General features: G+C 42.7%; 2 protein-coding genes across 2 annotated transcripts in view; one reads left to right on the forward strand and one right to left on the reverse strand.

Annotated features, from left to right (window-relative positions):
- LOC111973125 (cadherin-6-like) overlaps positions 1-16,246 on the forward strand; it is a 102,860-nt gene extending 86,614 nt beyond the window's left edge. Inside the window, exons 5-12 of the mRNA XM_024000368.1 lie at positions 1,285-1,452; positions 3,199-3,386; positions 8,146-8,399; positions 9,910-10,046; positions 10,273-10,394; positions 10,662-10,779; positions 11,967-12,218; positions 12,900-16,246. Of these exons, the coding sequence (XP_023856136.1) occupies positions 1,285-1,452; positions 3,199-3,386; positions 8,146-8,399; positions 9,910-10,046; positions 10,273-10,394; positions 10,662-10,779; positions 11,967-12,218; positions 12,900-13,414 (1,754 nt within the window). The 3' untranslated portion in view covers positions 13,415-16,246. The remainder of the gene's footprint in view (positions 1-1,284; positions 1,453-3,198; positions 3,387-8,145; positions 8,400-9,909; positions 10,047-10,272; positions 10,395-10,661; positions 10,780-11,966; positions 12,219-12,899) is intronic.
- Positions 16,247-16,867: 621 nt separating this feature from the next.
- drosha (drosha ribonuclease III) overlaps positions 16,868-27,910 on the reverse strand; it is a 120,019-nt gene continuing 108,976 nt past the window's right edge. The window contains exon 32 of the mRNA XM_070446711.1: positions 16,868-17,584. Within this exon, the coding sequence (XP_070302812.1) occupies positions 17,454-17,584 (131 nt within the window). The 3' untranslated portion in view covers positions 16,868-17,453. The remainder of the gene's footprint in view (positions 17,585-27,910) is intronic.

Raw genomic sequence — 27,910 nt, forward strand, 5'->3', positions numbered from 1 at the left:
CTGATTGCCTGGAAGATTTGTTCCACCTGGTTCACCACTGATTGAAGGAGGAGGAGTTTCACCACTGAGGAGCTCCCAGGCAGTTTGTCAGCACAGTTGTGTCAAAATGGCTTAAGGACAACAAAGTCAAGGTATTGGAGTGGCCATCACAAAGCCCTGACCTCAATCCTATAGAACATTTGTGGGAAGAACTGAAAAAGCGTGTGTGAGCAAGGAGGCCTACAAACCTGACTCAGTTACACCAGCTCTGTCAGGAGGAATGGGCCAAAATTCACCCAACTTAATATGGGAAGCTTGTGGAAGGCTACCCGAAAAGATTGACCCAAGTTAAACAATGTAAAAGGCAATGCTACCAAATACTAATTGAGTGTATGTGAACTTCTGACTCACTGGGAATGTGATGAAAGAAATAAAAGCTGAAATAAATCATTCTCTTTACTATTATTCTGACATTTCACATCCTTAAAATAAAATGGCGTTCCTAACTGACCTAAGACAGGGAATTTTTACTAGGATTAAATGTCAGGAATTGTGAAACTAAGTTTAAGTGTATTTGGCTCAGGTGTATGTAATTTTCCGACTTCAACTGTAGCCAATTAGAGCTTCACTGAACCTCTGTCCTGACTGAAAAACCAGAGATATATATGTTTTATGTACATATGGAACGCAACTGTACCAGAGAGAGACAGAGCATCTATATTCACCTCAATGTATTTGTGTCTGAGCTCTAAAGAAATGTGCAAAAGTTATATTTTGTGCATCACACACTGTGATATTAATTTGCATGCATACATACATAACAGTGATGCGGTGATACAAGAAAAACAGTGTGTAAGGGCTGACCGCCGCTCGCGGCGAGTTAAGTAATGCTCCCTATACTTTCAGTGCATTTTCTCGCAAAAGGTGGGTAAAACGCTTGCAGAAAATAACAACGGTGTGTAAACTGCATATACTTGGGTTTACCCTACACTACACGGCTGATGCACACATTATATGTAGTCATTTAGCAGACAGGTTCATCCAGAGCGATTTATAGTTAGTTATTCATCTTACCATAGCTAGGTAAGGCAATCATATATCACAGTAAACATGTTCCTCAATAGAACAGCTATCAGCAAAGTCAGTGCTATTAAGAAAAGAAAAGACAAGTGTACTGTAAGTGCAAGAAAGGCATGAGTGCTATTTGGTTATTATTATTTTAAATATATTCTTACGGAACACCGATATATGAAGAAATGTATGTATCAAAAGTATCTCATCTCTCTGTCTGTCTTTTTCTTTCAGGTGTGATCAAGACAGCCCTGCCAAACATGGACAGGGAGACGAAGGAGAACTATGTTGTTGTGATCCAGGCTAAAGACATGGCTGGCCAGATGGGTGGGCTATCAGGGACTACCACAGTCAGCATCACCCTGTCTGATGTCAATGACAACCCACCACGCTTCCCCAAGAGTGAGTATAGTGCACACATATACAGACAGATGTGCGCACGCACGCACGCACACACACACACACACACACACACACACACACACACACACACACACACACACACACACACACACACACACACACACACACACACACACACACACACACACACACACACACACACACACACACACACACACACACACACACACACACACACACACAGAGCCCCCTGAAAATAAAACCTAGTTCACCATACAGAAGGCTCGTGCCAAGCAGGCAGCCTCCATCTGGTGTCAATTTCAAAATTAATGTGGATTATTGCAGCGAGTGGTAGTGCGCTGCGCACAGCTGCGGCTGAGGTGTGTGTGTGCATGTACGACTGCAGCGCTCTCTGGAAGGCTGGGTATAATTAAATGTAAAGCCATATGACAGAGGGAAGGGTCCTGCACAGTGCATCAGATCAGCCTGGTAATCCCTATTAAATGAAAAGAGTACTCTGTGGGTTTTATCTCTTTCTCGCTCTCTTTTTATCTCCTTCTAACTATCACTTTTTTTCCCCCTCCCTTGCTGTCATTCCAGATCCTCTCGCTCAGTCTTTCTCTTTCCAATGCTCTCAATGTCACTGTGTGTGGCTCCGCTAATGTCCTTTGTTTCTAGTTTTCTTTTCAGGGTTTCTTTTGCCAACCATCTTTCTCTCCTTCACCCCCTCTCCCTCTATCTCCTCTCACACGCTGTGTCTTGTCCCCCTCTCTCCTCTCTCTCCCTTGCGCTTTCCCTCACTGGTGCATCTGGCGAATTGCAAATATATCAGATTGACAGATTACTGGTGTCATTTTGTTTCCCCTCAATAACAGCACTGTGTCTGTGTGTGTGTGTTACGCACACAAGCCAAACAGCTCTTCACATGACAAAATGCACACAACCGTAGAAACCCTACCTCCATTTATCACCCTCCCCAACAGGGAGACAAACACTGTCACTGCACCTCACCTCAATGGACAGGACAGGGAGGGAGGGTGGGAGGGACGGAGGAGGGGAAGGAGGGAGAGAGAGAGAGGTAGGGGGTAGAGATGGATAGAAAGGAAATGAAGGTGAGACTGGAGGAATAAATAGAGGGAGGGAAGGAGGGATGAAGGGAGGGGCCAGGGAGAAAGAGAAAGAGTGAGAGCAAGTGGATATTGTAATGGGACACCCGGAGGAGGCAGAGTGTCAGGCAGCGATATCATTGTTGTCTGCAAGACTGATGCTTCCTCCTCTCGACCCAATGCTAAATACCTGTTAGCCTGGGAAACCTCTCCATAGTGGTGTGTGTGTGTTTCAATGCCTGTGTGTGTGTGTGTGCGTATGCACGTGTACATGCCTGCCTGCGTATGTGTGTGCGTGAGACAGAGACCTGCCGACTCAGGCGTTGCCAGAATGCTGTCAGCGTGTTTTATGAGGGTGTCAATAGTGTTTGTCTCTGCAGCCCGTGTGTATATCACTTCCATCCCTTTGCAGACCAAGCCAGCTATTTATTTAAGCATATGAGATACAGTGAGGTGCTTTAGCTAGCAGACAGGGAAGCATTCATTTATCTGGCACAAACCAGGAAATCACCCGTTAAAAATAACAGTGTATGTGCCAATATATTCACGTTGAACAAATGACACATGTTTGATTAATGTAGGCTTTTTACGATGGATTCAAATGTTTGAATTAATGGGTCGATCCAGGTGTTACAGAATAACAACAACTATTGTGTGTGTGTCCGTGTCTTTCCTCCAGGTCTGTATGAGTTCAAAGCTCCAGAGTCGTCAGAGCCCGGCTCGACGGTGGCCGTGCTGCGAGCTACAGACGCTGACATTGGCAGGAACGCTGAGATGAACTACCGAATCACCAGCAGTGACGGCCCAGCCATGTTCGACATTTCAACCAATAGGAGCACACAGGAGGGTGTCATCACCCTCAGGAAGGTCAGTGATTGGCTGCATTCCTAATCTACCACTAGCCCATATCCCTAGTCCTTATTCCCCTAATTCCTAGGACACTCCTTCAGTATGGCTGGATTCCCAATCACTCCTAGCGCTCTATTTCAATAAACCTAACGCAATGGTAAATCTAAGGGCTGGTGGTAGCGCTTTAGGTTCCGGGGTGTGTCAGAAATATTGTTTCTATTTTCACAACCGTAATTGTGGGCGCAGTTCCTGGCGGTGGCGAGAAAGTGCTGGGTTTTGATGATTAAACAATTTGTGGGTGGGTTGAGGCTTGGCCTCCCTGTAATGAGGTAGCTTCAAATTGTTTATTTACAGTTTTTCATGTATTGTATTGTCATCAAATCCAATTTGAATGTTGTCCGCTATAGCCTAGTTCGTTAAATAGCCTGCCCCATATTTGCAAAATATGTTGAACATGTTTGCAGTTCACATTATTCTAATTGCATTGCTTCAATAAGGAAATACACTACATGACCTGCTCATCGGACATCTCATTCCAAAATCATGGGCATTAATATGGAGTTGGTCCCCACTTTGCTGCTAGAACAGCCTCCACTCTTCTGGGAAGGCTTTCCACTAGATGTTGGAACATTGCTGCGAGGGCTTGCTTCCATTCAGCCACAAGAGCGTTAGTGAGGTCGGGCACTGATGTTGGGTGATTAGTTCTGGCTCTCAGTCAGTCTTCCAATTCATCCCAAAGGTGCTCGATGGGGTTGAGGTCAGGCCTCTGTACAGACCAGTCAAGTTCTTCCACACCGATCTCAACAAATCCTTTCTGTATCGACCTCGCTTTGTGCACGGGGGCATTGTCATGCTGAAACAGGAAAGGGCCTTCCTCAAACTGTTGCCACCAAGTTGGAAGCACATAATCGTCTAGAATGTCATTGTATGCTGTAGCGTTTAGGTTTCCTTTCACTGGAACTAAGGGGCCTAGCCAGAACCATGAAAAACAGCCCCAGACAATTATTCCTTTACAGTTGGCAATTTGCATTGGGGCAGGTAGCATTCTCCTGGGATCCACCAAACCCAGATTCGTCTGTAGGACTGCCAGATTGTGAAGTGCAATTCATCACTCCAGAGAACAAGTTTCTATTGCTCCAGATTCCAGTGGCGGCGAGATTTACACCACTCCAGCCAACGTTTGACATTGCACATGGTGATCTTAGGCTTGTGTGTGGCTACTTGGCCATGGAAACCCATTTCATGAAGCTCCCGACGAACAGTTCTTGTGCTGCAATTGCTTCCAGAGGCAGTTTAGGACTCTGTAGTGAGTGTTGCAACCGAGGACAGGCGATTTTTATGCGCTTCAGCACTCGGCGGTCCCGTTCTATGAGCTTGTGTGTCCTATCACTTCGCAGCTCAGCCGTTGTTGATCCTAGACGTTTCTACTTCACAATAACAGCACTTACAGTTGACCGGTGCTGCTCTAGCAGGGCAGACATTTGACGAACGGACTTCTTGGAAAGGTGGTATCCTATGACAGTGCCACTTTGAAAGTCACTGAGCTCTTCAGCCATTCTACTGCCAATGTTTGTCTATGGAGATTGCATGGCTGTGTGCTCGTCTTTCTTTTTTTCACCTGTCATCAACAGGTGTGGCTGAAATAACCGAATCCACTCATTTGAAGCGGTTTCCACATACGTTTGTATATATAGTGTACATTAAAGATGGGCTATAGCATTCACACTGATATTGGGGCTGGGCCTACTGTAAATTGCAGTCTGTGGACATGCCAAACGTAGTCAATAAGCAAGATTAAATTCACTAGGCTGTTGATAAGGTCTAAAATACAGTTTATAATTCGAATCAAATTCTAATAAAAACTAAACAACAACTTGTTTGAATGAGGCCATGTCTAAATACAGAGTCACCATAATTGTTCCCGTGGGCGTATGATACAGACAAGGCAACTTAAACTATGGAAGGTTTTATAAATATATTGGAACCATTTGACATATCGCATTCACACTTCTCCAAAAGTTACATTGCATGCGAACCACGGACATTCTCACTGTAAAACCAGGATGGTGAGTCGTTCTAATAAGTTTTTTTAACAACAGCAATAGTAAATCAACGTAAAATGTAATGATATCATAAAAAAAGACAAAGAATTGCTGTATAGTAGGCCTAGGGTAAGGGTAGCCTACGGAGGGCTTGGGTTTTGAACATATGAAATGGAAAACAAGCAATTGTTACATGAAAATAACTTCTAAATATGAGGTTCACCGCTATTCACCAAGGTACTCATCTCTCGTTTCATGATGGGCATGGACAGATGTAGCCTAACTTTGTTGCTCATGTAAAAAATAATGAGTTTGGCTGGATAGGCTGAATAGGCTGTGTTTCCCCTGTCAAAATTCATGCCATAACAAACGCGTTACCGCTGAAACCAACTTTTGGTTTGTCTTAAATATCCCTACCAATTCACATAGCAGGTTAGGTGAATTGGGTTAAGTTTAGAATAAGGGTTAGAGGAACGGGAGGCTAAAATGCTTCAGTTGTTCCAGACGTAACACGGACACGCACCCTTTGGATTGCTAGACGGTCGTGAATTACAACCACCCATCCTCCCCGACCAAGGTCCTTATTTTAGTTCCTGTCTAAAGTAACTTGACCGTTATGTATGCATAATACTTCTTGGAGGTGCTCAGAAATACTTCAAGTATGTTTCGTTTGGCTCTGAGGCTGTCTCCCTAGACCCTAGTTAGTAATTGCACAAGTGCTAGTTAACAACCCCATTCAAACCGCACGTAGAGACATAACAATGGTATCCTCAAGTTCATCTGACTTTGGGGAAATAGATAAAGGGGCCTCATTGCCAAAATCCCGAGGTATCCCTTCAACTGCTTTACCTTGCCTTTTGGATGGCTGGAATGTTTTTCCATATTGCTTACATTCATCCAGTCATGTCAGATTGTACATACACATGTTCAGATAGGATGAAATGATACTAGGTATGGATTTCACCAGCACCGGCCAGTGGTACTGAGATGTAGTATGTTTTGATGTATTAAAAATAATCAGATCGTTGCTTTTTCAAACGCCCCCTTCTCCAATGTGGCTTTAAATCGATCACTTAACTTCCATCAGGTCATCATTGAGTGGAGGAAGATGTAATTGCCCTCTGCTGATGTTACTGTTGTAATGATATTGGAAGGGATCTAAGTTCTCTCTCTCTGTGTGTGTGTGTGTGTGTACACAGGGTCTGGTCTACATCTGAACATACTCTAATTAAATGGCTTGTCTATGGCTTTCCTGCACCACTGTCCCCAAACAACACATGTTCATGTTGACATCATCAAACCCCTGTCTAGAGAGCAGGGCAGGAGAAAATAAATCAATGACTTAGAGTATGAAGGGTCATATCAAAGACTGTATTTGATTGATATCATGTGCTGTAGACAGTGCTCAGTTGAAAGCTCAATGGAAAAACCTGCACGTACACACACACACACACACGTACACACACACACACACACCTGTCTCTTATACACATCTAGATGTGTATAAGAGAACACACACACACACACACACACACACACACACACACACACACACACACACACACACACACACACACACACACACACACACACACACACACACACACACACACACACACACACACACACACACACACACACACACCTCTCTTGTTAAATGACTGGAGGCCTGGATTTTGTTAGTAGCTACCACAACCAAAGACACACGTCAGATGTGTTCTCTCCAGACAGCATTAGTGTGGCCTTAAAGGTCACACTTTAAGAGTGCACACTCCTTCCTCATGAAGTGTGCACTCGTAAACTACTCCCTACAAGTTTAAAAGAGTTGAATTGGTGTATGCATTAGCTAGATGGGAGTTTCCATATACCAGTAATTTATTTTCAAGAAAGGAGAGATTATTGGGATGCATACAGAGAGAGGAGAGGAGAGAAGAGGGGTCTGAACTCGCCTGGCTTTTTCGCCTCATTAAGAAATACCATTTCTGAAACACGAATTGCATCTTAGGGGTGTGGTTTGATATGGGTGTGTTATGTTCGCTATATCGTACTCTTCGTTTGTTCCTCTTCCCTCACTGTAGCTGAGATATCCCCAAACTGAGACTGTACCAGGACTTTGGCTAAAGGAATAAATTGTGTTTGTGATGCTAACGTTAGCTCACAAATGTTGGAAGAAACTCGAACCATTTCTTGTTCTTTCAAAATACCATTGGCGACGATGTCTTGTACCTACTGTTGTCTCATGTAAACAAGTCTGAGGCACTGCGTGCTAATGGCTAGTTCTGCTGTCTGTAAAGAAATGGGCAGGCTTTATTTAGGTTGATTCCCCTGCTATGCTTGTTTAGCGCACAGCTGTTTTCCCATTCACCCTTATTGCATGCTCCGCTCATTTAGATGGGTGCTGCCAGCTGTTCCATGTTACTGGGCATAATTGTGGACATGACTGAAATCCAAACCCTCAATATACAAGGACACTGGATTTCTTAAATCCCACAAATCTCTGTTTTGGAAAATACTGAAAATACTCACACTGAATTCATTCAATTGTTGATGATGTGTGTGTTGTTTGACGTGTGTGTGTGTCTGTGTGTGTATTGCTTAGACGAGAAAAGTGTTGCATGTCACAGGATGTGTGTGTGTGTGAGAGGGAAGGAAAGTTAAACAAAAACGTGCTAACTGGTGTGTGAGTGAGTGTGTGTGTGTACGAGTTGTTAACCCTCTCCTCTCGCTCTCCTCAGCCTCTGGACTTTGAGAGGAAGCGGTCGTACACTCTAAGGATCCAGGTGGAGAACTCCAACCCTGACCCCCGGTTCCTGCGCTACGCGGCGACCACGGACGAGGCGACGGTCAAGTTGATCGTGGAGGATGTGGACGAGCCGCCGGTGTTCGACCGGGTCAGCTACGTCATGGAGGTCAAAGAGGACTCAGCCGTAGGCACCATCATCGGATCGGTCAGTGCCACAGACCCAGACAGCAGCCGCAGCCCTGTCAGGTACTACACACGTGCACAGTGCCTGAGACATCTACTAGTGGTCAGCAGACCTGGGTCAACATATTATTTATTTTCCTTCAAATATTTTACTGTAATTCAGTTAAAACTACACCTTGAACAACTCCTGCCAGTATCAGCGCATTCCTCAATCACAGAGAAGTGTTATCCTGGAGTGCCTGCTGAAGCTAGAAGTTAGAGCTCTTTATTACTGGTGTCAAATATGGTATCATTCGCTTTTATCAGCGCTCATCAGGAAGGCTGTGCTTTGTGGCATTTAGAGAGTAGGGTGACGAGACGAGGGTAGGGGAGAAGAGGAGATGAGAAGTTAGGAAAGGAGAGGGGATAAGAAGCAAGGAGAGGGAATGAGGAGAGAGGAGGGGACGAGAGTATCGCACACACTTTTATCTGGTGTAATTAATCAGAGGAGGGGCCAGGCCCAGCCAACTGAATTATTGAGAATATTAGAAAGACAGTTGGCACCCCAACAGGACAGATTTAACGAGTTTAGACTTGCTGTCGGAAGCAAGAGGAGCAAAGAGAGAGTGAGTGTGTGGTGCGGTGTATGTGTGTTGAGGTAAAAATTCTAAAACTGTTTGTGCTGGTAAACAACAAAAAAATACTGTCTGCGGAAAGGTAGAGGATTAGAGAGTAGACGGAGAGGGGAGATAGGGAGAAAGGAGATGGGGGTAGGGGTGCGGTGGTGCATGGTACCTGAGAGACCTGGTTCACGCCCCCCCCCCTCCCCCGGGAGTCTGCTTCCCCCCTCCACTCCCTTGCTCTCTTCCAAGTCTATGTTTGTGTCCCAAATGGCACCCTATTCCCTATATCGCACTATGAGCCCTGGACAAAAGTGGTGCACTATATAGCGAATAGGGTACATTTGGGACAACCCACATCCACTACTCTATTAATCAAACTGATGTATCACACTAGTCCCCAGGAAGTGAAGAAAAACAACACTACTAGATAACCTGTTTGTGTGTGTGTTTATGCATTTGTGTGCGTACGCGTTTGTGTGCGCATGCATTCGCGTGTGTGTTTTGCGAGTGTATCTCCAAACAGCCATTAGGACCACTACACCATGATAGCACAGATAAACATTTTTGGAGTCATTTCATTTTTAGCGGAACGAGCAGACCACAACTGTCAGTCATCCAAATTGCTTTCAAATTGGATGATACTGTATGCAGCAGTATGATGTATTGTTGTGATACTCCTCCACTGGGTTTCAGTGAAATAAAGCAAGGACATTTATACTTGTTTGTTTTGTGCAGATACATACTGATAGAACAGGGTGCAAACAAAGACAGGGGGCATAATATTCCTGTGAATATTTGCTGTGAAGAAGAGTATATTTGTTGTTTGTGTTGTGCAGGTACACTTAATAAACTGCCTCACAGCCAAGGACACGGTGCATTAGGTTTATGTGAAAGAAAGGGAGGAAGCTTATACTTGTTTGTGTTGTGAGAAAGTGAAGAGGATGCTTCTAGTTGTTGTTTGCTATGTGCAGGTACTCTATTGACCGGCGTACAGACATGGACAGGGTGTTCAACGTGCACCCGGGTAACGGCTCAGTGTTCATGCTAAGGACTCTGGACAGAGAGGAGAACCCTTGGCACAACATCTCTGTCATCGCCACTGAGTTCAGTAAGTAGCATGTTGATCATTGACGCACGCACGCACGCACGCACGCACGCGCACACACACACACACACGCGCCACTCCATCGAAACAAGAGGAAATTGAGTGCATGTATGTGTTTCAGTGAACTACTACAATTACTTCTAGTAGTTACATGTACAGTAGTTTGAGCAGTAATCGTATCAAAGGCAGTTATTGTGGTTATTAAACGTCATGATTCTGTGTTTTAAAGACAACCCACGGCTGATTAGCCGCATACCAGTGTACATCAGAGTACTGGACGTTAATGACAACGCTCCTACATTCGCCGCTTACTACGAAACCTTTGTCTGTGAAAACGCCAAGGCTAACCAGGTAATGGAAAACAATGTACTATTATTTAAAACCACAACAGAATGTCTCCTTTCCCGCCTAAGAACCCCCAACTGATCGTATCTTCATCAGTTAACCCTTGCCTCGATCACAGAAATTGGCCTTATGCCGGAGGGTTTTCAGGTTTAACCTCAGAGCTCCCCACTCTCCTGAACCTTTTTGTCTTGTTCCTCGGGATAAAGACATGACAAAAAAAGATGATGAAGTATGTCATCTGTGTTAGATCATATTTTTCTTACCTTTTCTCAGAGGATTCAGACAGTGAGCGCTACAGATGCTGACGAGCCTATCGGTGGACACAGATTCTTCTTCAGTCTAGCACACGAGGTCTCAGGGAAAGCCAACTTCACCGTCCGAGACAACAAAGGTACACTTCTTCTTGGAGGACAACAGTTGACACACAAGTTAATTAATTTCCGGTTTCTTCGATAATTTTTTTCCCCCAGAACAAATGTATTCCACAGCAGCCGTGATCACAATGTGTCAGTGTTGTGGAGTAGTGAAGTACTAGTAGATCAACTAGTAACTACATTTTGCAGTAGTTTGGTGGTAGTTGAACTACATTCAAATCTAGGTAGTGTTTGCCATGTAGAGGTGTAGCTAAGTACTTGAACTACACATTCGTTTTTTGGCAAAGATTTGAGTAAATATGAATGAAGGAGGCAAGCATTTCCTTACATTTTCAGCATCAGACCTGCCAAATTCTCACATTGAAACATATTTTTTGTTTTAATTGGCTAAATCTGTTCTTGCAATTTGTAGTCTATGACATTTCAGATTTAGTTATGATAATTTACCAAGAAGTAATGAACTACTTTTTCAAAGTAACTTTAGTTAAAGTAACTGTCCAATGAAAATCAAATTTGTATAAGTTCATATTCTCTTAACTCATACCCAAATAATGTTGTTGATACGTCTTACACTCATATTTGTGGCCAAAGCATAAATTGGAGAAAAAACCCCACCTCAAACTTGTATCTCAAACAGAAAAAAATGTGTGCTGTTTCCTCATTGAACATGATGTCATTCATATTGGCTGAGCTGACCAATCAGCGATCTACTCGTTTTTAATGACCGGTATACGTCCACACCATTCCAACACAGAAAAGCTGCTTTTTAGCATACATCATTATTTTTTGGGGGAAAAGTACATTTCACTCATATTGTAATTAATTATAGGTAATATTTCATTGAAATCTGGAAACATTGGAGTTACTTTAAGTAAACACTTAATGGTAGCTTTAGTGTAGCTTAATTGGTAGTTTAATAATATATATTTTCAGAGTAGCTTCCCCAACACTGCAATTTGTCAATCTTACCCATTCATATATATTTAAGCACACTCTAATATAATATAATATTTAAGGCTGTTAATTGGAGACAAGATAAACTTTAGAAACTGGGGAACATTCCTACATCTAACTTGTATAGTAGCTACCTCTAAAGTGTCTTACAGATAACATAGCCTATAACTGCTTACTCCTCAGTGCCTCTCCAACAGACAACACTGCTTCCTTGTATAGTATCCAACTCTAAGACGTCTATCTCCAACAGACAACACGGCTGGGATCCTGACCAGAAGGAACAGCTACAGCCGGCTACAGAGGAGCACCTACCTGGTTCCCGTGGTGATATCGGACGGGGACTTTCCCATGCAGAGCAGCACCAACACCCTGACTGTGCGTGTTTGTACCTGCGACCGCGAGGGGAACATGCAGCTGTGCAACCAGGAAGCTCTGGTGCTCACCGCAGGGCTCAGCACTGGAGCCCTCATGGCCATCATCACCTGTGTACTCATACTGCTCAGTGAGTACTGTACAATTCAGTTCAATTCAAAACGCTTTATTGTCCTTATATTTAGTTTTTTTTTTACACAAGACAGACCATTTTATTTTGCATGTGGCTTACATTCAGCACATTAAAACAGAAATCACATCAACACACACAAATGATAAGCAACACATTCAGATTGATTTACGCCATGTCATATTCTGAACTCTGTTAGCCAAATCTTTCGTTGCTGTTTACTCATCTTCACTGCAACTGCACAGAGCTAGATAGGTGATACAAATCCATACGGCAAGTCTTTTGTGGCAGCTCAAGCCTGTCTCAGCCCATCAAAGCCCTGTAAATCAGTGAGTGTATCCACCTACTGTATGCACACCACCAATGGTTCCCAACAGACACTAACTATCCTTCAGAAAATAGAAGGAACACAGGTGGGAAAAATAACAAAAGTTCAAAAGCCTTTGTCCTGTTTCTGAAATAATCGTGATCGATGCATTGGCCCAGCGTCGTCTGAGTTTGGCCGGTGTAGGCCGTCTTTTAAATAAGAATTTGTTCTTAACTGACTTGCCTAGTTAAATAAAGGTAAAAATATATTTTTTTAAATCCTGAGTATCGAGGCACATTCCTCAACTCATTTGCTTTCCTCTCCTATCCATCTCATGCTCAAGTTCTTCTCTCTCTCTCTCTTTGTGTCTGTAGTAATCGTGGTGCTGTTCGCTGTCCTGAGGAGGCAGCAGAGGAAGAAGGAGCCTCTGATCATCTCCAAAGAGGATGTGAGAGACAATGTCGTCAGCTACAACGATGAGGGGGGCGGAGAGGAGGACACCCAGGCCTTTGATATTGGCACGCTGCGCAACCCGGAGGCTATCGAGGAGACCAAACAGCGCAGGGACATCAAGCCCGAGACCCTGAACCCTCCCGTCCGTCGGACCGTGGTCCTCCCTCCTGCCTACAGGGACAACTCGGACGTCAGGGAATTCATAAGCCAAAGGCTCCAGGACAACGACCAGGACCCCACCGCGCCGCCCTATGACTCCCTGGCCACCTACGCCTACGAGGGAAGCGGCTCGGTGGCTGAGTCCCTGAGCTCCCTGGGCTCCGTGACCACAGAGGGAGACCAGGACTATAACTACCTGAGCGAGTGGGGACCCAGGTTTAGAAAACTAGCTGACATGTACGGGGGAGAGGACAGTGACGGCTACAGGGATTCCTAACCAGAGAGAAGGGAGCTCGTAAGAGGAAAAAGGAAAATGTACAACAAACAAACACTCATGCACCAGCTAAAGTGATCTTAACTCCTGGTACTTTGTGAAAGTGGCAAACAATAGAACAAAACAAGAAGGACACAAACAGACAAGGCAGTATTTTTCAAAGTGCTCTTTTACCGTTGTTGATCTTTGACCTCACTGGAGGACCTGGACGGCGACGCTTGGTGACCCCTGACTGTATTAGTGGTCTCTCTCTCTGCAAGGCAGCCGGGGACTCATGTGGAAAAGACTTGTCAAGAAGACGCTTCGTTGTATATGGGGGTACTGTACTCTGTGCATCAGGCCCCACATATATCTCTACATACAAACATACTTCTTCTCTTTTGTTTTTCAAAAGCTGCCTGCAATAGAGGGACGAAAAGCAAGCGGTTTTCTGGTGAACTTGACAGACAACATCTATGAATTGTTCAGAGTTTCTGGAATGAAAAGCTGCATATTGTGAGATATATCTTATATTGTGTGTATCTGTATATTGATACAATATGCTGTACAGTTCTGTTTTGTTATCAGGTTTCTAGTGTCCCATTCCCTTATAGCATTGGCTATGTATGTCACAATCTTCTTTTGAAGTCACATAAAGCCATGCTAAGAGACTGAGGGGTTCAACCATAGAAATAGAATGCTCTAATTCGATGGGTACAGTCAAAATGGCCGCCAGTCCACCGACTGTGGCATCATTGACTTGAATGGGGACACCCACTCTACTCATTCAATTTCTATGGGTTGTGCGTCACCTTTCTGACCGTCAATAACACCTGATCCACATAGCTTTACATATTCTGCATCCCAAATGACACCCATTCCCTATATAGTGCACTACGTTTGTACCAGGGTACAATAGTGTGCCATTTAGGACATCATTCTCTGTGGGGGGGAGCTGAAACACCCGGACCAAAAAGCTCCTCAGAGCGCTGACTATCTGAAAAAACTAATGTCAATAACACTTTGCAATAAGGTACTCTTTATAAAGGGTTAATGGAAAGTGTTACCCTAATGAACTAAACATGTTCAAATGAAGCATTATTCTTTACTCAGTGTTTCACTTTATGCTTTTCTTGGTTAATTAAACTGAGTAATTGATTGATGGTTGACCATCCATTTGTGACGTGCACACTGACAAAGTTTCGCAGGCCTGACATATTGGGACTAGAGTATGTGGGGAGAAAGGCTAGATATTAAGGGAAATATGCCATTTTCAGTTGTAAGAAAGAATGTTGACATTCCGTTGGGATTGTCATTGACATAAGAGGTACAGGTCAACACAATATTGGGATCATAAAATGTTTTGACATATACATATGAAATGGTCATTAGATTGGTTTGCCATCATGAAATGGTTTGACATATACATAGTAAGGAAATTGAGCAATTCAAATGAAGCAACTTGCCCAAGGCCAAAACATACAAATTAAACAATAGTATCATTGCAGAAGGATGACATTTATCAGACATTTCAAACTAATAACACAACTGACATAAATGCCACAACGACGGTGATGTTATTTCCCTGTCTCTGTCCGCAGCATTCACAATTCACAAACTGTACATATATTATTTTCCCAAAACATCTATGGATGTAAACAATGAAAATGGTGAGGTAGCTTAGACAATCCTCTAAGTCAAGAACACACTTGTTAAAAATGTATACTATATTATATGCTAAATAATTGTAATAAGCAAGTTATTTTCTTTTTCTATTTCTTTGACCATTGAGCGCCCACTGTGTAAGTGACTATTTGAGATTGTGGCAAACATTGCTTCGATAAGCATTCATTTGGGTTCCTAAACCCTCCGAACTGAAAAAAACAACCGTTTTTCTTCTGCCCTTGAACGGTAGACATACGTTTAAATTGGAAGAGAAAATGACAACAGAAGAGTGCTTTATTTTCCCCTCATTATTTTTCTTTAAAAAGGGGCAATCTGGGATTGGTACATCCATTTTCTCTCTTTAATTCAGGGTGTCAGCAGCATCTCACTATAAATACATGTTTGTGCTTCTTTATTGAGACTGTTCTTGCCTTTCAGCATTAACACCATGCTCAGCTATGGACATGCATTAAACGAACATCAAGTATCCAGTGTCAATGCTATTGGGGGATTGTAGAGAAATGTTAGCCTATAGTAAGCTCTGGTCCAGGGCGTTAGTGTGGCTTTCTTATGCTGAGGCTTCCTGTTCACACTCTGGACCAGAGATAGTTCTGATGTCCTCTTTCTAAAGATATGATCGGTCTGTTGGGTGTTCAAGGTGTTGATGTAGACACGGTTGGTTAGCCTTAAGGTTGCCTCTATATTATGTTGTTGACTACGTGATTGAGCAGTCTATGGCTGCATCCCGATTCTCCACCCATCCTTAAAGCGTGCGCATTTACACTTCCAGTCATGGATTTAAAAGCATAAGAATTGTGTCAGCATTGGTTAGGGGGAGTTTCCACCATTGATAAATCCATCCAAGTAGCGTCAAGTCCAGGGTTGTACATCAAGCTGCCTCACACTACAGAAACAGGAGATAGAGGCTCCTGCCCATATGGGCCGTTCTGGCTTGTCCATGGCTTACTTACTAACTATGCGAGGAAGTGCACACTTCAGGAGAAGGGTGGAGAATCGGGATGCAGCCTAAGTTTTGTCTATGTGGATTAATACTATGATAGGTTACAGTATGTGCAGTAGTTTAAAGGGGCCCTGTCATGATCCAATGCCCATTCATCTGCTTTGTACAATGTGATTTTTGTACTGAATATTTATATGACTCAACACGATTAAAGATCTTTAAAATCCTTATTCTGTTTCTGTGTAATCATCAGTGTTTCGAATTCAGAAAAACTTTGTTGTCCGAACATTGAGCAATTTGACAGACATAACAGTAGGAAGAAAGTAGGGGACTTTTCTGAACAACATCCCCTTTACAGCCTGACTAGACAATCTAAAACGGACAGACCATTTCCTTAACCCTAATGACATTTGAACTAATTTGGAAATGGAAAAATGTCTGCACGTTAGCCATGTTCCCTTAGTTTTTGCCTAGGATGACGTCAGCCTGGCTTGAAGGTAGCTTAAGTTCTTACGTTGAAATTCAAGACAGTAAAGTGGTTAATAGCATGGAACCTGTGGCTACTGAACTGAAGAAATCATTAATTACACACAATCTATAATTAAGATCTTTAAAAACTGGCAATCGGATTTGGAGGGGGGAAACACATTTGAAATTGTTAGAGAAAGAGGCAGCAGATGCGAGACAGATGGTGGCATTTTACATCATATTTAATGTCATTGAATCATATTAACGCGCTGCTCTTCATAAATGTGCACGTGATATGCCACTACTAGTTTTCCCATTGAGCGATTTGGTGTCAGACACTGATTATGATGAGTATGGCTATCAAGAGGACAAATTCCATGATGACAAATCAAATACCTTTATTAATAACAATTATTATCAATGTCACTTGTGGTACAAATAAAAACAATTTTTTAAAACAAAGCATTTCTGGTGTTGCCGTTCATTATAACCATGATCGACGACCAACCATGTTCTAGATTTAGTTTAAAACGTGACTGTACATAATCAACATGCAATTGATTAAGACCGACACATAAAAGCAGCTCAAAACAAAACAACAAACGCTAAAAAATGCAAGGCAATCCTCAAGCCAATGGGACGAGACAGTAGAGGGTGTGTACTGCAGACTAGTGCTCTTTCTGAATTGTCCCAAAAATATGTCCTCTCCTCGCAATCATCTCCTTCCTTGCAATTGTTATGAATGAACTGACCAGGTGAAAGTTAGCCTTATGATAAGCTTCCATTGTTTCCACCTGTCAAATCGAAGAGAGTAGTCGAGGAAAGGACATATTTTCTTTAGAAATTCAGAGTATTTGGAAATAGTTTATCTCTCCACTTTTTGCACCTATTTTTTTTGCACCAATATCGTCCATCTTGACTGGTCGAAAAAATTCTCTGTCCATATCGATTGGTCGGAGAGGGGCTCTGTTACTTCCTGCTGTCCTCTGGCTCGTCCCCCTCCTTCTCCTGGCGATCCCTCTCTCGTCTCATCTCTTTCAGCTCCTGTCTGTATTTCCGCTCGATGAAGCGCTTCTGATGAGCCATCTGAGGGAAGTTATCTGCAGCAGGGAGCGGTAGAGTGAGACAGAGGAGAAGAAAAGAGAAAGGTGGACCAAAGAAAGGAGATAAAGAGCGGGGAGAAAGGGAAGTAACATGGTCAGCTCTAGTACCTCGTTATTGTCCTTAACTAAGGAAAATAACGGACTTAGACAGGGCTCATTTGATGTCATTGTGATGAAAATGAGATCAGATAAGTTAATTAGCACAGAACATCTCTAAATGAGATCTGTAATAAGGACAACAGAAAATGAATGTTGAAAAGCTGATAAGGCATATCAGTGCTTAGCACTGCATACATCTCAATTTAAAATCGTACGCATGAAGTGACGCCCAGTCTTCTGTGTCAAACCATTTAAGTCACAAATTTAGATGTGTAGATTAGGATATCATAAAAGAACAACAGACCGCGTTTGTTCCGTACGGTATGTTATCCCGTCAAAGATCTCACACTGGCACGAAGACTTAGCCTTTTGACAAACTGTCTAAACTGTCTATTGGTCAAGCTCAATCAAGAAAAAACCCTGATGAAGGCCACGCGTGGAAAGGCGTTAGTTTTAACAATATCAATGGCATTTTGATCAACTTCCACTGTCCCCCAGGAGATTCTGAATTTGCGCTTCACTTCAAGCTCAATAAAGTGCAGCTAGAGCGATTTGAAAGAAAACAAACATTATTTGAATCCAGGTCTAATCTTTGGTCACTCCACCATATCATGTCGACTACAGAGAGTAAGTCCAGCTGGATAAATCTGCTAAATGACAACTGTGAATGCAAAATGTACAGCAAAAGACCCCAATGTCTCCTACAGAGATGAGGCCAACGTCTAGTAGGCAAACATATTCACTCAAAGAAACAGTGAGGAATACACTGTAGTGCGATTGGCCTTAGATGACTAAGCAACACATGATGAGCCAGAGAGAAACTAAAACTACATGCAGTTAAAATATGGAAATCACTGGCGGCATTTCAGTCTGGAGAGGACTTATAAGAGATGAGAATTACACCACTTGAGAGAGAGAGAGGAAAATGCTTCTTTGGTCATTTGCATTGTTTAACATGCAGTAGCATAAAGTGTGTGGAGGCAACCGAAATTGACGTTCCTAAAGAATATTACAATGTTTTTCATTTATTTCAAAGCTCCCGTCTGGTAGCTGAGGAGACAGAAAAGACAACAGGGTATCTGTGTTGGAAAGGGGATATCTTAGTCAGTTGCACAACTGAATGCATTCAACCGAAATAGGTCTTCCATTTAACATTTGAGGATTTGCATCGAGTGAAAAACACATTGAGAATTCTCCGCAGTCCAGCGTTGTGTAGAGACAATCACTTTTGAGGCGGCGTGCTCATGCATACTGATCACCTCGGCGTGAGCACACTTAGCTTGACTCAAGTCTTTTGTTTATCGACAATGCAGTAATTCCTTTCAAGGACAGGGTTGGGCTCGCGTTTTGGAGAGGGTGAATGCAGTTTTTGGTGGAGAGCGAGAGGGGACCGGGTTGGAGTTTGGGACCCTGTCAACATCCAGGCTTGTTGTGCCACACAATGACTGCCACGCTGGAATGTAGCAAGCAACACTTGTCTCATTTACAGGGTGCCACAGAATACACACACACTGATCATAGAACAGCATGCTTATTGGTTTTATGGGAATCCTACACATTTAAAGCCCAATTCACTAACGAAGTAACACATTTAAAACCCCATTCACTAACGAACAAACACATTTAGAGTAGCCTATATCAAATCGAATAGAAGTCGATTGTTATCGCAGGTGCAGCGAAACGCTTGTTCTTAGCCAGTTAAGAACAAATTCTTATTTACAACGACTGCCTAGCAAAAGGCGTTCCTGCGGGGACGAGGGCTGGGATTGAAAAAATGTATTAAGATAAATATAGCACAAAACACACATCACAACAAGAGAGACAACACTACATAAAGAGAGACCTAAGACAACAACACAACATGGTAGCAGCACAAAACATGGTACAAACATTATTGGGCACAGACAACAGCACAAAGACCAAGAAGGTAGATACAACAAAAAATCACGCAAAGCAGCCACAATTGTCAGTAAGAGTGTCCATGATTGAGTCTTTGAATGAAGAGAATGAGAGAGATATAAAACTGTCCAGTTTGAGTGTTTGTTGCAGCTCGTTCCAGTCGCTAGCTGCAGCGAACTGAAAAGACAAGCGACCCAGGGATTTGTGTGCTTTGGGGACCTTCAACAGAATGTGTGTTGTATGTGGAGGATGAGGGGTGAAGTAGAGATCTCAGAGGGGGGGAGTGAGGCCTAAGATGGTTTTATAAATAAGCATCAACCAGTGCGTCTTGCGACAGGTATACAGAGATGACCAGTTTACAGAGTAGTATAGAGTGCAGTGATGTGTCCTATAAGGAGCATTGGTGGCAAATCTGATGGCTGAATGGTAAAGAACATCTAGCAGCTCGAGCGCACCCTTACCTGCCAATCTATACATTACGTCTCCGCCAAAGACCCCTCAGAGACACCAATACTCCTTAGCCGGCCCACAAGAATGGAATGGTCTACCGTATCAAAAGCCTTGGCCAAGTCAATAAAAATAGCAGCACAACATTGCTTAGGATCAAGGGCAATGGTGACATCATTGAGGACCTGTAAGGTTGCAGTGACACACCCATAACCTGAGCGGAAACCAGATTGCATACCAGAGAGAATACTATAGACATCAAGAAAGCCAGTCAGTTGATTATTGACAAGTTTTTCCAACACTTTTGTGGGCAGAACTTTTTTGGCCCATGCCCCTATTCTGTTAACTGAAAATTCTCACATCCCCACCCATGTGAAAACATTTGCTGTTAATTACAGAATTTAACTTTTTTATTTTTGGCTATGGCAGTCAATAAAATAAAAAAATCCAACATTATTTCTGATTGTCTTAACTCACCATCAAATACTTTTAATGTGGGGCAGTCAATTGCAAATGAGTCTGACATGTCTCTTATCTCACCACCACTAATGAGATAGGTGTGCTAGATGCATGTCGCGTCAGAGCTTCTCAAAGTCAGTGGGCCTGGTCGACAGCGCCCCCCCCTCATATTTGTCGTCACATCCAACCTGGATCGATATCTGGTTTTAATGCAGACCAGAGCACTGAATCCAGCTTCACAAATATCAGCTGGCCAAGGGTAGCCTGCCATAAGTTTTATGGTGCTTTTAAGACACCTGGGAACTTGGAAATATATGAGGTAAAATCATGATGTTAGTGAACTTTAGGTTGGAAAGTCAGAGGCAGAGCACTAGAAAGAGGCCCGACGTGGAATTCCTAGTTTGATTCTCGCCGAGTTCCCAGTTGTCTTGAACGCACTGAAGACGGAAGTCCGAGATTTTCCGAGTTCAGAGTTCCGATTTGTTTTGAACTCGGCATCAATGCTCAGAGGGAGACGGCAGGGTATTCTTCCCTTCCGAGTCCTTTTGGCCTGCCCCCCATCCCGTGATAGATGGCGCCCCATCTGAGCAAAAGCCCACCGTTCAATCCCATATGGAATCTGTTTTTTGTCCAATCTAGCCAGGCAGCACACTGAACTTCCCATATGCCGTTTCATGCTCAGAAATCGTGAGACAGAACAATGTATTTGTGAACAGCATCCCCCGACATGTATAGCGAACAAAAGTCAATGAATGGGCATCTTGGCCCTCACGGTTAACGTCCATTTGGAGGGCATAAGCTAGAGTCGTTCAGTCAGAGTTTCCTCTTGACTGCTGGCAATAGCATAAATGATGTGTTTAACATTGTTATCCGATGTGAGTTTCTGTGCCTCCCCACATTGTTTCCACAACATCAATTGCGTTCGGTAATATCAAAGTCTCTGCAGTAGTGTTTGGTTTCATAGCGTAGCAGGCCTAGCCATTCACCGTGGGAATGATTCAAGTGCACCGGTCAAGTACAGCCTTTCCCATAATCTAAGGGCCTTTTAGATTTGAATAATTTTCATTTAGATTTTTAAGGTTAACCACATTAATGATTTTGAGATAAAGAAAATATTATAGTACATCTTTTTTTTTGTATATATGTATAATAGATTTATGTTATACGGGAAATTCTGCCACGACCTCATTAGCATATCACCCCTAGTTTGGGAACCGCTGAACTAAGGTTAGCGGTGACTGTTTAACCGTCTGATGGCCTGTAGATAGAAGCTGTTTCTCAGTCTCTCGGTCCCAGCCTTGATGCGCCTGTGCTGTCTACGTCTTCTAGATGGTAGCGGGGTGAACAGGCCGTGGCTCGGGTTGCTGAGGTCCTTAATGATCTTCTTGGTTCTCCCTGTGACACCGGGTGTTGAAGATGTCCTGGAGGGCAGGCAGTGTGCCGAGGGTAATGCGTCGGGCTGACCACACGACTCTTGAGAGCACTGCGGTGACACAGCCTGACAGAATGCTCTCAATGGTGTATCTGTAGAGGTTTGTGAGGGTCTTAGGGGCCATGTCAAATTTCTTTAGCCTCCCGAGGTTGAAAAGGCGCTGTTGACACCTTAACCAATGGATGAACCATTTCAGGTTATCAGTGATGTGCACACCGAGGAACTTGAAGCTTTTGACCCTCTCCACCTCGGCCCCATCGATGTGGATGGGGGAATTCTCGCTCCAGCACTAAGCTTCGGCCTTATTACGAGCAGACTGAATACATATCACCTATAGGCCAACCACAACATCTGTTAGCTACCCAACACGAACACTGGATCTATCTTTGTCTAGACCCTACCTCCCTGTCTTGCCAAGGGGAGCAAATAAATAAACACACACAGAAGCAGTACATTCAGATCCTTCATCCACCCATCCACCCTTCATACTGTATTGTACTTGTTATGCATTCACAGAAGCCTTTACCAAGAGATTAAGGGTTTAGTGACAGCTGAGAAGAGAGAATCTAGTCCCCTCCCTGCTCGCTACCAGCCAAAGCCTACTTAGTAATGCACTATATGTGGAATAGGAAGCCATCTGGGACACATCCAGAGACTATTTCCTGTCGTATTCAGGAGAAGAAACAGCATTGTTTAGGAAACATGCAGCTGCAGGGGGGACAGAGTATGAAATGGTGGTGATAAAGAAAAGAGATTGAAAGACCACGAGAGAGAGAAAAAGAGCAAGAGTAAGAGCATAAAGGAGAGAGGAATAGATTGAGAGCATGAGAGAGAGAGAAAGCATGAGAGAGAGAGAGCATGAGAGAGAGAGAGAGAGAGAGAGAGCGAGAGAGAGAGCGCATGAGAGAGAGAGAGATGGGAAGAGGGTGAGAAATGGAGACAGAGAAAGCGTGTGATATCAGATGAGTGAAAGAGATAAAGAGAGAACAAAACTATCTCCGGCTGCTCCAAAAAAAGGATGAGCGTTGTGTTGATGAATGGTTAACTCGTCTCCCTATGTATATTTCATGTTCTCCGACCTTTCAGGGCCGAGGTGTGTGAGGCTCTCTCTCTCAACTCTCCTTTCCCCTCTTCCTCCTACCTAACAGTCTCAGCCTTAGCTCTGTTTGCGCCCCCTCCTCTAGTTCAGGCCTTGGTTAACATTTAATTCTGCCTCGACAGATACAGGCAGGAGATTGTCAAAATGAGAGGCCATCAATTAATAAAATGAGAATCCCTGGAGCCAGCAGCGGATCTCTACAGCGTAACGAACACCAAATATTGGGCCCATTTCTCTTTAATGAGCTGTCTGAGCGAGCGCTGAGCACAGCTCTGTCTCTCTTACCTCTTTACTTCTCTTCTGCTGCGTTTAAGCTGCCTGTCAGGGGGGAAATGMGMGSGGGGGGGGGGGGCTGGGCGGTCGTACGGTTTGAACAAAAACTTAATTTCACTCTAAAGCGGCTCGATACCAAAGAAGGCCTTGAAATGTCTTGGGTCAATAAGTATTCAACCCCTTTGTTATGGCAAGCCTTAATAAGTACATTTTCTTAAGTCACATAATAGGATTCGCTTTGTGTGCAATAATAGTGTTTAACAATTTTTTTATGACTATGTACCCCACAAATACAATTAACTGTATGGTCCTTTAGTTTCAAACACAGATTCAACCATAAAGACCATGGAGGTTTTCCAATGCCTTGCAAAGAAGGGCACCTGCATATCCCTTTGAGCATGGTGAAGTTATTAATTACACTTCGAATGGTGTATCAATACACCCGGTCACTACAAAGATACAGGAGTACTTCCTAACTCAGTTGCCATAGAGGAAGGAAACTGCTTAGGGATTTCACCATGAGGCCAAAGGTGACTTTAAAACAGTTAAGAGTTGGATGGATCAACAACATTGTAGTTACTCCACAATACTAAACTTATTGACAGAGTGAAAAGAAGGAAGCCTGTACATAATACAAATATTCAAAAACATGCATCCTGACTAAAATAATACTGGAAAAAATGTGGCAAAGCAATACAAAGTGTTATGTTTGTGGAAAATACAATACAACACAGTACTGAGTACCACTCTCCATATTTTGTATGCTTGTATGCTTGTAATCGTTGAGAACTGGGGAGTTTTTCAAGGATAAAAAAATAAACTGAATGGAGCTTAGCACAGGCAAAATCCTAGAGGAAAACCTGGTTCAGTCTGCTTTCCACCAGACACTGGGCGATGAATTCCTGTTTCAGCAGGACAATAACCTAAAACACAAGGCCAAATCTACACTGGAGTTGCTTACCAAGAAGACAGTGAATGTTCCTGGAGTGGCAGAGCTACAGTTCTGATTAAAATCTACGGTAACTCCTGAAAAAGGACATCTAACAACGATTAACAAAATATTTGACAGAGCTTGAAGAATTTTGAAAAAAATAATGGGCAAATATTGCACAATCCTGGTGTGGAATGCTCTTAGAGACTTACCCAGAAAGACTCACATCTATAATTACTGCTATAAGGTGCTTCTACTAAGTATTGACTCAGGGGTGTGAATTCTTATGTAAATGAGATATTTCTCCATATAATTTTCAATACATTTGCATACATTTCCCCCTCAAAAAATGTACTTTGTCATTAGTGTGTAGATGGGTGAGAAAATACATTGAATCAATTTTGAATTCAGGCTATAACAATGTGGAATAAATCAAGGGGTATGAACACTTTCTGAAGGCACTGTAGATTTGTACAATATCGTTTAGAACGATATTTTGATAAATTGCGAAATAAACGATTTTTTTTACAAATTGGACTACTTTTACTATCAGTTTTGTCGAGCATTAAACCAACAAAACAAAGAATGCCAATTTAAAATCACGTAGAATTCATTTGTTGCACTTCTATTGTCATGCACTTCTTTTAAAAACATACTTAAAACTTTCATTATTCAGAAACATACCGTCACAAATAAGAAACTTATTGTAACGTGACATTTTGTCCAAATRGCCCAGCCCTCCCGGCCACTATCAGGAAATAACACTGATCCAACGTCTTCACACCTTTCCAATGTTACAGTTTTATCAGCTGCTGTACAATATGATACAAAACACAAGAAAAACTGGATTTTGACTGCACTGGGCCATTAAACACATTCCATGTCTCAGTCGTACTGTAGTGAGAGCCTCGCTGTCTCTCTCAGCAAGTAGCTAGCTTTATTGGGAAAGGGGGGAAAAAACTGTCCAACGCAGCCCTAACCAAAATGGCACCCTACTAATTCCCTAGTGTCTTCAGAAAGTATGTTGGCTTTCCCCCCATTTTGTTGTTACAAAAAGTGGGATTAAAATGGATTTAATTGTCATTTGTTAAGAATCTACACAAAATACTTTAAAAGTCAAAGTGGAAGAAAAAATATCTTGATTAGATAAGTACTCAACCCCGTGAGTCAATACGTTACAATCACCGTTGGCAGCAATTACAGTTGTGAGTCTCTATGAGCTTTGCACACCTGGATTGTACAGCACTGGCACATTATTCTTTAAAACATTCTTTAAGCTCTGTCAATTCGGTTATTGATCATTGCTAGACAGCCATTTTCAAGTCTTGCCATAAATTATCAAGCCAATTCAAGTCAAAACTGTAACTAGGCCACTCAGGAACATTCAATGTCGTCTTGGTAAGTAACTCCAGTGTATATTTGGCAATGTGTTTTAGGATATTGTCCTGCTGAAATGTGACTGTGTCTCCCAGTGTCTGATGGAAAGCAGACCAGGTTTTTGCTCTCGGATTTTGCTTAGCTCTATTCCGTTAATTTTTTAAATAAAATAACTCCCTAGTAATTGCAGATGACAAGCATACCTATAACATGATGTAGCCACCAAGCTTGAAAATGATGAGTGGTACTACTCAGTCATGTGTTGTATTTGCCCCAAACATAACGTTTTGCATTCAAAACATAACGTTCATTTCTTTTCCACATTTTTGTAGTTTTACTTTAGAGCCGTATTGCAAGCAGGTGCATGTTTTGGAATATTTTGTTTCAGTACATGCTTCCTTCTTTTCACTCTGTCAATTAGGTTAGTACTGTGGAGTAAGTAAACGTTGTTGATCCATCCCCACTTCTCCTATCACAGCCATTCAATTCTGAAACTGTTTTAAAGTCACCACTGGCCTCATGGTGAAATCCTTGAGCGGTTTCCTTCCTCATCTTTGTAGTGACTGGGTTTATTGATACATCATCGAAAGTGTAATTAATAACATCACCATGCTCAAGGGGATATTTCATGACTGCTTTTTAATTTTACCCATCCACCAATAGGTGCCCTTCTTTGCAAGGCATAGGAACACCTCCCTGGTCTTAGTGGTTGAATCTGTGTTTGAAATTCACTGCTCGACTGAGGGACCTTACAGACAATTGTGTGAGGTACTGAGACGAGGTAATCATTAAAAAATCATTTAAAACCCCATTATTGCACACAGAGTGAGTCCATGCAACTTTATGGGCTCCCGAGTGGCACAGCAGTCTAAGGCACCACATCTCAGTGCTAGAGGCGTCACTAGAGACACCCTGGTTCGAATCCAGGCTGTATCATGTATTTTGGGCGGCAGGTAGCCTAGTGGTTAGAGCGTTGGACGAGTAACCGAAAGGTTGCTAGATCGAATCCCTAAGCTTACAAGGTAAAACGATGTCGTTTTGCCCCTGAACAAGGCAGTTAACCCAATGTTCCTAGGCCGTCATTGTAAATAAGAATGTGTTCTTAACTGACTTGCCTAGTTAAATAAAGGTTAAATAAAAAAATCGGCCATAATTGGGAGTCCCATTGGGCAGCGCACAATTGGCCCAGCGTCGTCTGGGTTTGGCCGGTGTAGGCCGTCATTGTAAATAAGAATAAGTTAACTGACTTGCCTAGTTAAATAAAGGTTAAATGTAAAAAATAAAATGTGACTTGTTAAACACATTTTTACTCCTGAACTTATTTAGGCTTGCCATAACAAAGGGGCTGAATACTTATTGACTCAAGACATTTTACACATTTTAATTAATGTGTAAAAAGAAATACAAAACATAATTCCACTTTGACATTATGGGATATTGTGTGTAGGCTAGTATCAAAACATCTCAATTTAATCCATTTTAAATTAAGTCTGTGGCAACAAAATGCGGAGAAAGTCAAAGGGTGTGAATACTTTCTGAAGGCAATGAATGGCATAGGGTATCATTTGGGATGCAGACCTGGACAGTTTGTAATGTCTGATGGAGGGAGAGGAAGAGGCTTTGCAGGGAGATGATTTTAAATGAACTGACCTTTTCAGGAGGTATCGCTAAACTAGTCACATGAAACGGCAATTTATGAGGAGGGAAATGTTCATTTACTAGTAATGAGCATCTATCAATCATTATGACAGGGGCATTACACAGGGGAGAGAGAATGGAGAGAATTAAGAATTGGAGGAGAGGGGGGATTGAGAGAGGGAGAGAGAGCATCTCTTCTCTACGCCTCCAGATAAGGAGGGAAGGGGGGGTTGTAAAAAAAAAAAACACACTAAGACACTAATGTTTCATAAAAGCGAGGGTTTGAATGCCCAAACAGTATCAATCACAGGCCGCTAGGGGACTCATTTGCAGGCCGAAACCAAATCAAATCTTTGACCTTAGTGACCTTCGCAACTTCGCCTACTTCCTCCGTAATCCAGCAAGGCTGGCTTCTCCCAGCTACCCGCTAATTAGGTCAGGTGAAGAGGAACAAATTGTACTGTTGATTAATGTGTTACTGGTCCACACACACCTAACTCTCAATGTATTCAAACTAATGCATTACACATGCACATAGATATGCAGAGTTTCGGAGGAGGTGATTGGTGTATGGGGATGATGATGACGGGGATTTTTTTTCATATCAGGTTCTGAGAGCCTATAATTGTGTTTTACCTGGCAGTGAATGAGGCAACGCAAATGAGCCCC

The sequence above is a fragment of the Salvelinus sp. IW2-2015 genome, linkage group LG14 (assembly GCF_002910315.2).
Source record: "Salvelinus sp. IW2-2015 linkage group LG14, ASM291031v2, whole genome shotgun sequence".
Taxonomy (NCBI): Eukaryota; Metazoa; Chordata; class Actinopteri; order Salmoniformes; family Salmonidae; genus Salvelinus; species Salvelinus sp. IW2-2015.